Source organism: Pimephales promelas, chromosome 8 (genome assembly GCF_988280905.1).
Source record: "Pimephales promelas chromosome 8, fPimPro1.hap1.1, whole genome shotgun sequence".
In the NCBI taxonomy this organism is placed as follows: domain Eukaryota; kingdom Metazoa; phylum Chordata; class Actinopteri; order Cypriniformes; family Leuciscidae; genus Pimephales; species Pimephales promelas.
Window position 1 is genome coordinate 24,895,338 of NC_142776.1, and position 15,440 is coordinate 24,910,777.

Below are 15,440 nucleotides of genomic sequence, written 5' to 3' on the forward strand. Positions count from 1 at the left end.
CTGACAGCTGGCTGAACATAACACACTTTCGACGTGCCGCAGAAATATGGCCATGCCCTTTTTTGCATATTCCAGAGGGAGGGTTGATGTGAATGTATGGGTTAGTGACGTCTAAAACCTGGCTGTAGTCCCATTCGAGTCATTTTTGTAGGCATTAAACTTCCTGATTTTTAAAAGACGATATCTCTGCTTACATTGAACTTTCAGCGTTGTGACTTTGCAGATACTGTTCATGCACCAACAGCAACATTACACACTCTTTGAAATGAAAAAAAAAGTGAAATCGCAATCAACCTTCAGACTGACGTAGATTTTAAAATACATTTATTTATAGTACAACTTCATGTAACACATTTTATAATAAAGTGCGCTAAACAACATTTAACATTTTAAAATGCATTGATATTACATGATAATTCACAAGATAAATAAGTTTTTTGTTAGCATTTTTTTAATCGTACATATAGGCCTACTAGTGCATTTTTAAAATGTACTTATTTAAATTAACAATATGTTTAGAAATGCTTACATTCTTGAAAGTGTTTTGTTTACTTTACAGCATGTCTACTAAAATGTCCTTTTAAAATGTAAATCATAAAAGAATACTTTTAGTATACAGAAATTGACTTTTATGGCATTAAACAGTTTATCAAATGTCACAATGTCAACATAAAGTACATTAGCATTTTCAGTAAATTTTTGATGCATGATTCTTCTCTGTTATTCATTATTTAATTATTTAAATAAATGTGTTCTATGTCAACACTGCACTTTAAAATAATCCTATATCTACAAAATATGTTCATCATCAGCTTACCTGCCATCCTTTGCAGGTTTTATATGTTAAACCACTCAAAAATTTAAATCAATATTCATTTTGCAAATAAACAGATAATAAATAAACAAACAGCTGATGTAAGTAATTATTCCTTAAATACCTCTAACCCCATATCTAAAGCCGATAACAATTATTCAACTGAAAACAATTCCATATATCAGTATCGGGTATCGGCCTCTTTATTCATCTGTCATTTTGCCCATGACTCACTTTATAAAGCACAGTGACTATTTGTATCTGATAACATCCACATTTGAAGTGAGGAATGTTTATCGGCCAGGATTTTGTTGCTTGTCCAACAAATTTTCCATCTCCATCCAGGGAAGATCCCACTGGATTTCAGTCACGTCCTGCTTGGTTTTAGGCATTTCCTGTTGGACCCTTTCCCTTCTAAATGCCTCATTTGGACAGACATGCAATTTCTCTCTGAAAAGCATAAACAATGCAGATATTTGGCACAGTGAGGAATATGACACAGAAGTCTTCAATTAAATTAATGTCATGCACTGATTAAAAGAAACGACAAGCAATTTTTTTTTATGTAAATTTGTCATATAAAGTTCACAATGGCATGAGGTTGAATAAATATTGACACAATTTTCCTTTTCTCGTTGAGAAAACAACTATTTTGTAAGTTGGTGATCTGTATGAGTTCATATGATTTGATTTGTTTGAAAACATAAAAAAAACAAAACAATTTGGGCATTGTAGGTATGGGGGGAGGGGCACTTTGCATAAAAGTCCTACGCATGAAAGTCCACCACTAAAAGTAACCCTCAATTGGTTTTAAGCAGAATGTACGAAAATGTAAGAATTCATTCAAAATCACCACCAATTCGCCAAAATAGTTACAAATTGTCACAATGTGTTGGTATACTGTAGCCTACCTAAAACCTGGAAACAGCAGCCAGAGCACAGGAAGAAGCACCAGAAGAACCAAGGTGATGCAGAGCCCCGACACCCAGATCAAAGTTCCTGCGTTACAGAGTTTAAAAGTATGGCTATAGCTTATCCAAATTCAATCAAAGATGTTCTGGATCTCATACCTGTATATGGCTTTTCATCATCTGAATCATCAGTGGAGTTCTCTAAAGACAAAAAGTAACAAAACTATGCACATAATGTATACACAGTGACTTAAAAGACATGGAGACCTCATACAGACCTCACACATATATCTAAAAAGCTAGTTAACAGTATTGCAGAGTTACTGTCTCACCTTTCATCACTGGATGAAGTGTGCTCATCAGGAGAATTACTGTACCATCTGGGAACAGAGATTAAGCCTATATATATATATATATATATATATATATAAATATATAAAAGTGTATTGCTTTACAATATATTGCAAGTATCATTTTACGATTTTAATGAGCATTTTAAATCACTTTCAGTATTTCATACGATCAACACATTTAGGTGTGTGTGTGTGTGTGTGTGTGTGTGTGTGTGTGTGTGTGTCTTTAATGTTGCCACTGATGTTCTTACAGACCACGGTGATGTTGATAGAGTTGCTTGTCTTGTTTTCAGCAATATTCTCACACCAGTAAAGTCCACTGTTCTTACTGTCAATGTCAATGAAATGACATTCTTCAGGCCTGTCTGTAGATTCTGTGCCATTCAACTGCAAACATCCAGAACTTCCTTTAGCACCTTGACGCCTCAGTATCCAGCCTGTTGAATTACCAGTATTTACTGAGCAGCGAAGGGTGAACTTTTGCCCACTTAGGTGTTGTTTGCTGTCAGGCCGGACTTCTAGAGAAGCATGTGAGTGAGAATCTTTGACTGATTCATACTGATTCGCACTTTCAAATGCTCCATGTGTGAACAAGGAGGAAAGAAACACTGAAAAGTAAATGCAACAACATGTTAACATGTTTCTCCATCTAAATGAGTGTATTGTATTGTAGACTTTAAATTAAACCTGTCTTATGAGAACATTGACAAAACAGATCTTGAGCAGTTAAACAATTGAGGCAATTGTTAAAAAGAGTTCATACAAGAGTAGAAGAAAAAGCTCACCTAAGTAACCAGCAGCTGACAGAAGTCTCATGTTTTCCTTTAGCGTTGGGTCTTTTTTAAGAGGAAAAAGTGCACAAGAAAGACATGACAGTGCAACAACCAAGCGAACATTTAGAGTCATTTATTTACCCCACCTTTTCCGCTTGCTAGATGATCTGATAAATCTGCTCACACAGTTTGTAAACTGGGAATTGGGCATGTCTTTGCACATTTAATTAACCAATGTAATAGCAGCCTAATGGAAAAAAGAAATGCAAACTATTTGGACATCTATTCGACCAAAAATAATAGTTCAGCTGACACCCATAGCCTATTGACAGTTCTGGCATGTCAATAATTCTCTAAATTAATATTTTTGTTATGCAATTTCAATAGCGATTTTTTTTCTTGCTTATTAAAATTGATTAGAATTTTATAATTTGACATTTATCTTACGCATTTTTTCATATTAAAAGAGTCATACCGTGATTTTGAGTAATCTAATGGCTATTTAAAGAGAATATACACTACTTTCATTATTTTAATGTGGTTCTATCGTATTTCAGTTTTTATTGATTTTCTTAAATAATTTAAACTGAACTTTTAAAAGGACAAATAAGGGGCTTTTATTTTGAAAAAGCGAACAAGTGGAGCTGACCTGCATTCTAGCTTCACAATGCTTATTACCTGCATATGGCCAAATGTTATTAGACCCGACTTAAACTAAATTACAGTAACATTTTCTTGAGAGGCGGCTCGTCGTTTCCCTTCAACATAACATGCTGCTGAGGTAAATAGTCACTAGCATTTATTCCGTGAAGCGTTACAATACACATAATTTCCAAAGCCAACAGAAATGGCTTTTAGAAAGAATTTCAGCTGTTGTGCTCAGATAACCAGTTACCTCACCATCTGTTTGCAATAGTCGCTATTAATATTTCGGTATTCATATCATCAGCTCGTACACATGCAAGAAATGTTACAAATGCAGCAGTGCTTTGTTTTTAGCTGCTCATGATCAAGCATTTACATCAAACATTAGAGGTGTGTCTCCTGCATCATATTTTAACATTGCAAAGAATATTTGACTTTGAGCCGTATTTATGTCCTTCATTTATAACTGCTATTATTGCACCGTGCTGTGTAGATGAAGAAGACGTGATTGCAGGTGCAGACAGGTGTTGTGATCAGGAGCAGAGGACAGGACTGGACAGTGGACACCCATGGACACCTGGAAACCCAATCCAAGAGCCAAACCCTTTATCCCCCGCCAGCAGCGCAGCCTCTACCTAACATGGAAATACAGACTCACCAACAAAAGAACAATGCGACGAATCTGCCAGGTCAGCATGTAACTTTTTATGATTGTACATGGTTAGCAAACTCCATCATATAACCTTAAGAGCAGGGTCTTTTTCTTTTTTTTATATATAAATAAAAATATTTCATTGCTGTATATGTCACAATACACTAAATTTATTTTGAGTCTGCTTTCATTACCTTTATATTAGTTTTGTGCAAATGAAGACAAATAATTAAGTTAAGCTACTGCATGTCTGGCCATTGAAAAATCGATTAAAAATATATTTACCAACTGAATGATAACGCACAACTGTTGGTCTGCAATGTCACAATTACTCACAGTCTCTCAACATCACAAAGACTGTAGCAACAAATCCAGGAATGTCACTTTTCCGGTCCCGAATTAGTTTGGTTATCGGTTTATTTTGCCTTTATCTAACGGTCACTTGTTCTGGTTAGCTGGGCAGCACTTGATCCTGAGATGAAGGTATAGTAAGGTTAAAAAAAAAAAAAATTACTCATTGAAAACAATAAAGATTTAAAATAATGTATAAGATGTATTTCTAGCTGAGGTTACTAATCAGAACAAATTTGTGACACGGGACATCATGTTACCTTTGCACCAAAGGTCATGTTATTGTTTCCAGTGAACAGTGAAGCACCAGATGCTCAGTCGTACATTTAAAATCACTCTTTACAACATGATCATCTGGATTTATTTTTATGGTGTTCATGCAGCATGAGAGTTGCTGTCGTTATAAAAAAATACTATAATTTGATAGTGTTCATTTTTATCTTGTGCTTAAATTGTAATGCTGCAAATACATTTATTCATTTACAAAAAGTGGTATAAGATGTTTGGACCCTACTGTATGTCATTTCAATTATCACATATTTTAGAGAGAAAAAAAAATTGAGATTTATTTTTATTATTATTGTAAAAATACTTAGTATTTTATACTAGCTATAGTATATACTTTAGTATTTATAACTAGCTGTATATGAAAGCAAAATAAGTATATGGAAAGTTCCTATTTAGATAGTGACGTAAACGTGTGTGTGTGTGTGTGTGTAAATGCAGGCCAGTGCTGTCCTGTTTCTACTGATCACAGTGATTGTGAATATCAAACTCATTCTTGACACAAGGAGAGTTGCCATTGAGGAGGATGCAGTTCAAGAATATGGTAATGTTGAAAACTGTCTTTTTGATCACTAGTTCACATGTCAGAAATATTAGAGTGGAATTATTTCAGCATCTGTGGACCAACTTTTTTTTAAACCTTTTTATTTATTTTTAACTTTACACTATTTCAGTTTTGAATTAGTAATTAGTTTTGAGTTATTCCTTTTTTTTTTTTTTTGCTATCATTGAACATTTTCTCAGATGATGCCCTGCCTAACATGGAAACCCCACGCAGGCCAGCCAGTGGGAGAAAGGTTTTGGATATCGAGGTGTACTCTAGTCGCTCTAAAGTGTATGTGGCAGTGGATGGCACCACTGTAAGTGATTCTAAACCTGTTTTATGATATAACACATTTGCCACACTGTTATCTACAATATTTGATGTGTTTTTGCAGGTGCTGGAGGATGAGATGAGGGAGCAGGGCAGAGGCATACATGTTATAGTTTTAAATCAGGCCACTGTAAGCACACACAGTCACACCTCATAGTCTACTGTATCTTCTTGTGTTATCACTATCGTTTTTACGATGTCCACTCCATCAATATTTAGAGTATTTCTAAGATTGTATAATTAAATGTTGCTGTATCTTCTTCCTTTAGGGTCATGTTATGGCCAAAAGAGTGTTTGATACTTATTCTCCCCATGAGGATGAAGCCATGATCCTCTTCCTCAACATGGTCACACGTGGCAGAATCCTCATCTTCACTATTAAGGTTAAAGAAATGCCTCTCCCTTCCACTTTCTTGATTTTTAGATTTGTGTTGTTTGTCTGTAAGTGCACTTCTTATTGGCCTCTTCAGGATGAGGGGACTTTCCACTTGAAGGATTCAGCGAAGAATCTTCTCAAAGGTTTGGGAAGTCAGGCAGCAGTTACCTTAGGCTGGAGGGATATGTGGACTCAGGTTGTGAAGAAAGGAGGTAAGGACAATGCTTTTCGTCTTCTCTCTCTATTATACTCGGTATGTTTGTTTATTGTGTCCCATGACTAATTTGTTTTCTTCTGTGATGTGAAAAAGTAATTCTTGTGTAGGAATCAGTATTTTAGTTGATATAGCTCCTATCAAGCTCTGTTTTCTCCCTGTTTTCTTACAGCAGTCTGAATTCAATTGACCAGCAGATCAAGTCTGCCAAGACCATGCCTATATACATTTCATGTTTATTAATAAATGCTGGTTAAATTCATTGTCAGGATTGAAATATAGCTATGATATTGTGCTATCCTCTGACTTGCTTGTTATCCAGCTAACACGAGGAGTGACTGTCTGCAGACTATTTTCATTCTCTGTAAAAATTGTCATTTTTTTGAAGCCTTTCCGAATAAGTCATTAAGCTTCAGGCTCATCCCTATACTGTTTTTTTTTGCTTAGGTCAAGTTTATGGGGAGAAGCACTCCAAGTCTCCTGCTCTGTCCACTTGGGGTGATCCTGTGCTGCTGAAGACTGAGGTCCAGCTGACAGCTTCTGAAGGTATTTTTGCCGTTATTGTGAGTGTAGATTATGTTGTATTAAATGATGCAATTACGTTATGGGTTATATCAGAGTTGTTTGTTTATGTCATGATTTATTTTAGAGGCTGAGTGCCATTGGGCAGACACTGAGCTGAACCGCCGGAGAAAACTTTTCTGCAGTAAAGTGGAAGGATATGGGAGCATTTGTAGTTGCAAAGATCCAGCCCCTATAGAGTTTAATCCTGACCCAGTAAGACATGCATCATTTAAAAAAAATATATATACTAAAATACCTTTTAGTATTTAAATACTAAAATAAAAAAAATAGTAAAAAAAAAAAAAAAAAGAGAGAGAAGTAAAATACTAATATACACTAGGCTTCAAAAGTGTGTGTTCAGTAAATCTTTATCCCTCATTTTCACAGACAAGGCTTAAACCTATTCCTGGACTAAAATGCATGTTTGAGCTGTTTTAACTGAAAGCAACTTCCATTGTTTTGTTGAGGTTGTCAAGATACACAACAGTAATGTTTTTTTCTTCCTTTTTTTTTATAGCCCCTTTAAAAAGCTACTTAAATGTCCTAATTTAACTCAGGCCTAATCCTTGCTTAATCTAAGCGGTATCTGTAAAACCAGGCCTATTAATTTTATTGCATTAAATTGAGCAAAACAATTAAAATGAGCAAAACAATCTTTCAGCAACATACAGTCTTACTGACCTCAAACTTTTGAACAGTAGTATATCTTAAGGTTGGATCAATATCAAAATCACAGTCAGTGGAACATTAATTTTTTTTTTTTTTAAGATGATATTTCATGCTTGTGAAATAATTAAAGGATAATGAAATTCCAAATACAAATAGTGTTACATTAATCAGAGTTAGATGCTGATATTTTAAAATGTTAAACTTTTGGTACAATGATGTTTTCTTTGGTATCAGAAACGTCAAAAAACAAAATGCATGATATCAAGAGAGACTCTACAAGGTTTCTCTACAAGTTTCCTGGTTTACTTTTTGTTTTTTCAAACTAGTGTTTAAACTTTCACTAAGTGGCTATACCCTTCATCCTGAGATAACTAGATTTAATATAAGCATTTCGACAGCAGAACAAAGTCTTTGTCTTAAATCTGTGTTGTTGACTAAACCTTTTCATGTCCTGTCTAGCTGCCTAACAACAATGTCTACAACATCCCAGTAGCTGTTATAGCTGGAAATAGACCAAACTATCTCTACAGGTTAGTAAACTTACATTTATTTGTACTTTACCACACTACCAAATCACCTCATGGATGTAGTTAAATTTATGCTCATAGATAAACACACACAAACATCATGGTTTCCACAAAATTATTAAGCAGCACTACTGTTTGCAACATTGATAAGAAATGTTTCTTGAGCACCAGATGAACATATTAGATATTTCTGAAAGATCATGTGGCATGATCTCACATAAAACTATTTTTGTCTATGTTGTTTTGGTTTGGCTTCAGTAGAGAAATCAGAAACCCTGTATATAAGAAAGCACACCTTTAATACCAGACTGATTTATAAGTCATGTTTGTTTCTCTAGAATGCTACGCTCTCTTCTTTCCTCCCATGGTGTCAATCCACAGATGATCACTGTTTTCATTGATGGATACTATGAGGTGCCTATGATCTCCTTTTCCTATTTTTGTTCTCTCTTCTTCTTCTTTTTAAGACGATTCATACATGTATACAGAATTAACAAAACCATTTTCTGCTTAGGAACCTATGGATGTGGTGGATCTCTTCGGTCTTAAAGGAGTTCAGCATACGCCTATCAGTATTAAAAACGCTAGAGTGTCACAGGTGATACATTTATTGTCTTTATTTTTTCTTTGAAAGATGAATAAAAAAAAATCTCTTAACATAAAGGCCAGTTACAGCTGATTGCTGTGGGCTCAGGTTTAGTGTCAAAGTAATTGGTATCAAAGCATTTGAATGACCATAAGATGGTACTAATGTTCTCAAGTTTCTTTTGTCTCAGCACTACAAAGCCAGCTTGACTGCAACATTTAATCTGCATCCAGTAAGTAAATGTTCACCTGCCTTAGAATTTGTCTACAGTTATATTGTAAAACAGCTTGCAAGTGTCTGACTTTGTAAAAAAAAAAATGTTTTAGGATGCAGATTTTGCCATTGTCCTGGAGGAGGACCTGGACATTTCCATAGATTTTTTCAGGTATGGATGTTGAATATAATATAATATAATATAATATAATATAATATAATATAATATAATATAATATAATATAATATAATATAATATAATATAATATAATATAATATAATATAATTTACAATTTTACTGAATTACACATGTAATGCTAAATGATATTCGCTAGATGGCAGCAGACTTCTATATTATTTATCACAGGCTTGTTTAGAAATGTATGAGTGCAGCATCATCTCAACAAATCTTAATAGAAAAGATTGAATGACATTTGACAGATCATCTCTAAATATCTTTACATGTTTGATTTATTTCTTCTCCCACATTTGTCTCTAGCTTTCTCAGTCAGACCATCCATTTGTTGCGTGAGGATGACAGTCTGTACTGCATTTCAGCGTGGAATGACCAAGTGAGTGGGAATTTTTTTTTTATTTATTTTTATTTATTTTGTATATGACTTGAAAATAGGCTGTTTACTTTGATAACATCTGGGGAGTAAATGCTGCCATATGCTTTTTCTGTTAGTATATTTTTCTTCTGCTAAACAGTGGTTGGTGTTTCCTCAGCCCTAACCCTGCGTCCCAATTCGCCTACTTATACTACGCCCTAAAAGTATGTACTCTTTTTGTGAAGAAAAAGTACATGCGTTTGAGTGTGTAGCGAAAGAGTAGGCAAGCTTTAGGACATACTACTTCATCATCTTTAACAGACAGCTCTGTCGCGTGCATCCTATCACCGTAAACTGCCCTGTCAATCATCTTGTCACCGTTAAAATCCTTTTTCAATCTAATTTAATTCCCTACCGTTTCGGAGAGAAATGTTTTCGAACGTTCATCTGCCATTCGTGGGTCTTTCACGCGGAGACTCTCTGATTATGCAATTTGAATAATGATTTATTTAAAAGTTAATAGCTAACATTACAAAAGTTCAGAATGCTTCTGCAGCTGCAATATAAAGTTGCCAATATTGAATAAATACATTTTCGTCAGGTTTGATACTGATAATTAATTACTTAAACCCCTTTATCTAAACCTCTCTACATTACCGCCGGACTCGCGCGTCCTCCATGTCTGTAGTTTTTTAACACCTTTTCACTTTTGTTTGTAGTTCTAACCGAATCCTCATTCAACGCGTGATGGGTTCTGGGAAATATCACTAGTTCGAGTGTGCATCGATCTATACTTCGGATTCTGACCGGATATAGTAGACCATCCTAGTCTCTTTGGAACACTCATTTCAACATACTACGATTTGGGACGTACTAATTCTATTTTCTAATAGTATTTAGGACGGATAGTATGCGAATTGGGACGCAGCGTAAGTCTTGAAAGGCCTTCAAGCAGTGCGCTTGACCTTGCTGCTGTTCTGTTTTGTAGGGCTACGAGCACACGGCAGAGGATCCATCTTTGTTGTACAGAGTGGAAAGTATGCCTGGCCTTGGCTGGGTGCTTAAAAAAAGCCTTTACAAGGATGAACTGGAACCCAAATGGCCAACTCCTGAGAAGGTGAGGATGCTAATTCCCACATTTAGCCTATAAATTATGTCTAAACAGGGACAATTTTAAAGATTTACAGTTTACATGCAAAACCCATCAAAAGTGATGTCTCATTTGGCACAATTTTCCACTCCATTTGCATGCATGAGAAAACTTCTAACAGTGATTATTCCTTTCACCAGCAATGGGAAATGCTGCTCTCACTATGGAATTTAGCATTTTGTTCTCTGATTTGAATAACATTGCTAACCTTTGAAGAGTCAGTCTGGTGTGTAATTTTTAGTGTCTAGAAACGACCAGAAAATCTATTTATTTAAATCGGAACTTATAGTTCCTTCATTTTGAAACTTTGAGAAGAAAATTGTCAGTTTTGCATACTGTTCTACATACACTACCATTGAAAAGTTTGGGGTCTGTAAGATTTTAAAGTGTCTTATTTTATTATGGTGCTTAAGAAAAAATTGAATTATCAATGTTGGAAACAAATAGTTGCAGTTTCTGCTTAATCCTTTTGTGGATTTTTTTTTTTTATTTTTTAAAGGAATTTTGTGCACCATACATGTATTTACTGCCACTTTTGATCAATTTAATCTGTCTGCAGAATAAAAGTGGTCATTTGTTTCAAGAAAAAAAAAATACTGACATCAAACTTTTGAACAGTAGTGCATCATTTTAAATATATTAAACCTGCCATTGGTATCTTTTTGTTTTATTTGTTTCTTCTATTCGTATTGTCGCCATCCTTTAGCTATGGGACTGGGACATGTGGATGCGGATGCCAGAACAGAGGAAGGGGAGAGAGTGTGTCATTCCTGATGTCTCCCGCTCTTATCACTTTGGCATCATTGGCTTAAATATGAATGGTTACTTCCATGTAAGTTTACTTGCAACAGTTATTTTATTATCTTAATTATTTCATTGACTAAGAGTATTTTGAATCTAGGACTTATTTAAAAAAATAGACAATTCAATGAAATGCATGTTTCTCTACAGGAAGTTTACTTTAAAAAACACAAGTTCAACACTATTCCGAATGTTCAGATGAAAAATGTAGATAGGTATGTATTGTTCCTGCTGTTTCTTTATTGGCCTCTTTGTCTATTACTTATATCATGTTCAATATTTTTTTTTAATATATATTCTCTCAATTTTTACAGCTTGAAGAAAGATGCTTATGAGATTGAAATCCAAAACCTACTCCGGTAATTTTATCTGAAGATCTGAGTCCTTCATTGCAGAGTTAATTTAACTCCTTAAAATTGCATCATTACCACAACTACAGTAATCGTTGTTATGTGTGTCTGCAGTGAGGCTGAGGTTCTGGACCACAGTAAAAACCCATGTGAAGACTCATTTATCCCAGACACTGAGGGAAAGACCTTTGTAATGTTCATCAAAATGGAGCTGGAGACAGATACAAACACCTGGACAGAACTGGCAAAGGTATGTGAATATTCTTGGTTTAGATATAAATAGGAGATTTTGTTTGAGCATCTCAAAGAACAAATGGCTGTATTTCTGAGCAGGTTATCCACTATTTTGCCTGCATTTATTGTTACAGTGGGTTGCAATGAATCTGTTGAATGAGATCTGTGGCCTGTTTATATGTTGAAGGGACTGCAAGGGTAGATAAGTGGCTTAGAGACACTGAGAAATATAGATATATAAATACTGAGGTGAGAGTAGTATTAGGTTATGGCCTCATTTTGTTTATTGCCTATAGTGCCTGCACGTGTGGGACCTGGATGTACGAGGTTATCACAAAGGACTCTGGAGGCTCTTCAGAAAGAAGAACCATGTCCTGGTAGTTGCTGTTCCAATCTCCCCGTACTCGTGAGTATACATTTAACAATTGATTTATCTAATTTCCAAGCACTGGAACACAATATTTTTTTATATCTGATACTGTTTTTTTTATTAGAAATGTTCTATCAAAAAATTACATCAATGAAACCAAAAACACAAGATAGAGTATAGGTTGAACCATCTTATGCTGCTTGCTTCACTGGATTTTTGGCTCAATCTTCCTGGCAGATTTGTTTCAGGTTGTTCAGTTTAGTCCGATTCAGGTGTGTGCCCCAAAAGTGTCACACCTTCTCAGTTGGGTTTAGGTTTAGACTTTTTGTTCGTAATTGTTGTTTCCAAGCCATTTTTTTCTTCTATATTTATACCTTATCATTATACCTTAACTTTTCTAGGAAACTTATTTTACTTCATTTAAAATGTGTGCATGCATGTTTTTAACTTTCTGTGCGTGACCTTCACTACATCTTTTTCCCCCAGTGTTAAGAAGCCCAATAATGTCACTCCCATTCACCTGGAGCCAGCACCGAAAGAGGAGGGACCTCCTGTGGAACAGATTTAAAATCCTGCTAATCCCACCCAAAGGGCCTTTCCTAACCACTAACAGACAAGGCCTATGTCAGGCCGATAATAGGCCTTATGTTGCTCTCTAAGGCTATTGCAAGACAAAAGTATTGGATGAACCATCCTGTGCTGGTAGCCTCTGAACTACAGGCTCTTTGAAACTAGTACGATATGAGTGTGGATTTCTAACAACGGTGTGTGACGTGACCTTCTCTTGTTGTTGGTATGTGTTTTGCATTGGGAGCATTTCCTGAGGTCATGAAATTTCATATGAGTTTATGCTGGAAAGTTTGACTTTAGTAAAGAATTGATAGATTTTTTAAAGCATTACCAGTGCTGGTTTGAGTTCCTGAATGTGACGGCAGATTACGTCAAATCAGGATACTGCAAAAAGGGATTCAAGCTGATTTAACTTTTCTTTTTTTTTTTTTTTTTTTTAGTGCTTTGGGCCGTCCTGCACATACGTTTTAACATGTCTATTTATTTTGTCAATATCAAGATAACTGCAGGTTTATTTTTACCTAATGAATTCACTTTTACACAAGAAAAATGCATTAAGAAATAAAAGGCTTACATTTGATTACAAATGAGCTATGTACAGACATATATATGTACAGACATATATATTTTTAGAACAAAAGATTATGATCATATTTTTATTAGTTTGAGATTTTTAGTGGCTGAAAACATACAAGCAGTATCCCTGTACAACACATAATGACCTTTATTGGACTGCACAGTCTTTATGATTGTTTTTTTTTTTTTTTTTTTTTTCAATGTCTTTCCAGCAAGATTTAAGAATTGTCTTTCACAGAGAATGATGGTTGATGCTGCTTAGTTGAGATCTTTATGTCACAGCCACTAAAGAACCTTACATGAGCAGAGTGGAGGTTTAACACTTGAAATCAATGCAATCTCGGTTGCATCATAGATCTACCCTGTGTTAACGTGAGTTTCTGTAAGTGAAGATGTGATGAAAAATTGATTTCTCATGCAATAATGTCCAAATCATTTCATGGAGGAGATTTCAGATTTGATTGCTGTGGGTTTCAGTGATCAGTGCTAAAATCACTACTGATATTTTATTTGATGCCACTAAACATTTTCATAATATCTGGAATGTGCAATATCAAAATAGAAATGTTTGTCATCTCAACATAGTATTGTGTACTCAAGTTTGCAGAGGTTGTGTCTAATATGTCAGATTATCCAGCAGTTTTGTATTTTAAGTAGTTAAAATTGATTGGTTTTCTTGTATAAAATAAAACTGTTTTCTTAGTTTTTCCCCTCTGTCCATTTTTCTTTTAAATTATTTCCTTGGTTGTTTTTCTTAAATTTTATTAAGTTTTGCTGTAGCTATTTGTTTTTTAAAGTTGGCAGGATGCATAGTAAGGAGTGTTACTTTAATGATTTGTTGAATCATGACATAAATTGAAATGAGATATTTTAATAATTATAATTGTAATATTTTGATGATGTGGCAAGCAGTGACCTGAACTTCTGAAAGAAGAGAGTCTGCTTGCAAAAGAGAACAAGACCGAGCTCGTAATAAAATGAGAAACAACATTGGCTTTTCCCATATGGTGAGAAATTCGGTATTAGAAATGTTAGAGTCAAAGGGCTAACCAGAACATTTTAGTACTGTTCTGCAGTCGGAGTGATAGAACTGTCGGATATTTGCTGGATTAGGGAGATCGTGCAGTCATGCATCAGCTATCCTTTGGAACTAGTTATGTAGAAAAAAAAAGGTTCATTTTGTTTTTAGGTGATTTAATAAAAAATAACGTGATCGGATCACATCGATGAATGTTTTTTTCGATTTAGTTAAGCGATGTGAGGATGACACAATCTAAAACACATGGCAAAAAAACATAGACACTAGACTCGAACCGGAAGTTGACAACCGAGTCGTTGTCATGGCGGCGCCCATTGTTTAGAGCAGAATAAGATGGATATTTACACAGAGATTTCGGAAGTTTTACCTTTTACTATACATATTTAGATATAGGCCTACCGAAATCGTCTTCCATTGCGATTTCCTGTATATCTAAATATGTTTAGTGAAAGGTAAAACTCCCGAAATCTCTGTATGAACCACAGTCTATGGTATGAACAAAGAGTGACATATCCAGTAGCACTTCCGGCGGATGCGTAGACCGAAGCGCCTGTGCCGTCAGATCATTTTGACATCGCTTTGGTAGCACGAGGTAAAAACGATATAAATACTGTTTTCTCACACAAACCGCTTGTTTATATCTTAGGCCATCAATGTGTACATTTACGAGTCATTCTCTGTGCATGCTCTTTGAAGTGAACCCATAGAGGGTGGACCCTAAAGCTCCATTACAACGGTTTGACCGAAAAATATCAAAATTGAAAATACTGTGGAAACAAAGACACCTACATCTTGGATGGCCTTGAGGTAAGCTAAAACATATCAAAAATTAATTTCAAGTGAACTTTCTCTTTAAAGGGCACATATTATGCAAAATTACTTTTACAACATGTCATTTAAACGTAAATGCGTTAGCAGTGTGTGTACACAATCATGTGAGTGATGTATCTAAAAACAGAAAATACATTACTCACATGTTGAACGTCCATGTC

At 35.0% G+C, this 15,440-nt stretch overlaps 2 protein-coding genes across 4 annotated transcripts; one reads left to right on the forward strand and one right to left on the reverse strand.

Annotated features, from left to right (window-relative positions):
- Positions 1 to 307: 307 nt before the first annotated feature.
- Positions 308 to 3,146, reverse strand: LOC120474481 (uncharacterized). The gene is made up of 6 exons (XM_039664809.2): positions 2,864 to 3,146; positions 2,330 to 2,686; positions 2,058 to 2,105; positions 1,885 to 1,926; positions 1,726 to 1,813; positions 308 to 1,264 (listed from the first exon to the last, which is right to left on the reverse strand). Exons 1-6 carry the CDS (start codon positions 2,982 to 2,984, stop codon positions 1,108 to 1,110), a joined length of 813 nt encoding a protein of 270 aa, XP_039520743.1. The 5' UTR covers positions 2,985 to 3,146; the 3' UTR covers positions 308 to 1,107.
- A 327-nt stretch (positions 3,147 to 3,473) lies between these two features.
- Positions 3,474 to 14,116, forward strand: pomgnt1 (protein O-linked mannose N-acetylglucosaminyltransferase 1 (beta 1,2-)). Of its 3 annotated transcripts, XM_039670185.2 has the most exons (23): positions 3,490 to 3,632; positions 3,851 to 3,886; positions 3,990 to 4,185; positions 5,226 to 5,328; positions 5,529 to 5,644; positions 5,723 to 5,788; positions 5,928 to 6,041; positions 6,129 to 6,246; positions 6,696 to 6,794; positions 6,898 to 7,025; positions 7,941 to 8,011; positions 8,347 to 8,422; positions 8,523 to 8,606; positions 8,785 to 8,826; positions 8,921 to 8,979; positions 9,307 to 9,379; positions 10,347 to 10,475; positions 11,215 to 11,340; positions 11,460 to 11,524; positions 11,624 to 11,668; positions 11,774 to 11,909; positions 12,190 to 12,299; positions 12,750 to 14,116. In XM_039670185.2, exons 3-23 carry the CDS (start codon positions 4,066 to 4,068, stop codon positions 12,829 to 12,831), a joined length of 1,962 nt encoding a protein of 653 aa, XP_039526119.2. In that variant the 5' UTR covers positions 3,490 to 3,632; positions 3,851 to 3,886; positions 3,990 to 4,065; the 3' UTR covers positions 12,832 to 14,116. The 3 variants fall into 3 exon arrangements, with proteins under 3 accessions (XP_039526111.2, XP_039526125.2, XP_039526119.2); XM_039670177.2 differs by lacking the exon at positions 3,851 to 3,886 and having other exon boundaries at positions 3,474 to 3,632; XM_039670191.2 differs by lacking the exon at positions 3,851 to 3,886 and having other exon boundaries at positions 3,485 to 3,632; positions 4,011 to 4,185.
- The last annotated feature ends 1,324 nt before the right edge of the window (positions 14,117 to 15,440 follow it).

Coding starts and splice junctions, on each gene's coding strand:
- LOC120474481 (XM_039664809.2), bottom strand. CDS start 2,984: ATGACTCTAAATGTTCGCTTGGTTGTTGCACTGTCATGTCTTTCTTGT. Junction 1,927..2,057: donor ACTTCATCCAGTGATGAAAG/GTGAGACAGTAA, acceptor TTTTGTCTTTAG/AGAACTCCACTGATGATTCA. Junction 1,814..1,884: donor TGATGAAAAGCCATATACAG/GTATGAGATCCA, acceptor TCTGTAACGCAG/GAACTTTGATCTGGGTGTCG.
- pomgnt1 (XM_039670177.2), top strand. CDS start 4,066: ATGGACACCTGGAAACCCAATCCAAGAGCCAAACCCTTTATCCCCCGC. Junction 6,042..6,128: donor TCCTCATCTTCACTATTAAG/GTTAAAGAAATG, acceptor TGGCCTCTTCAG/GATGAGGGGACTTTCCACTT. Junction 8,012..8,346: donor AGACCAAACTATCTCTACAG/GTTAGTAAACTT, acceptor TTGTTTCTCTAG/AATGCTACGCTCTCTTCTTT.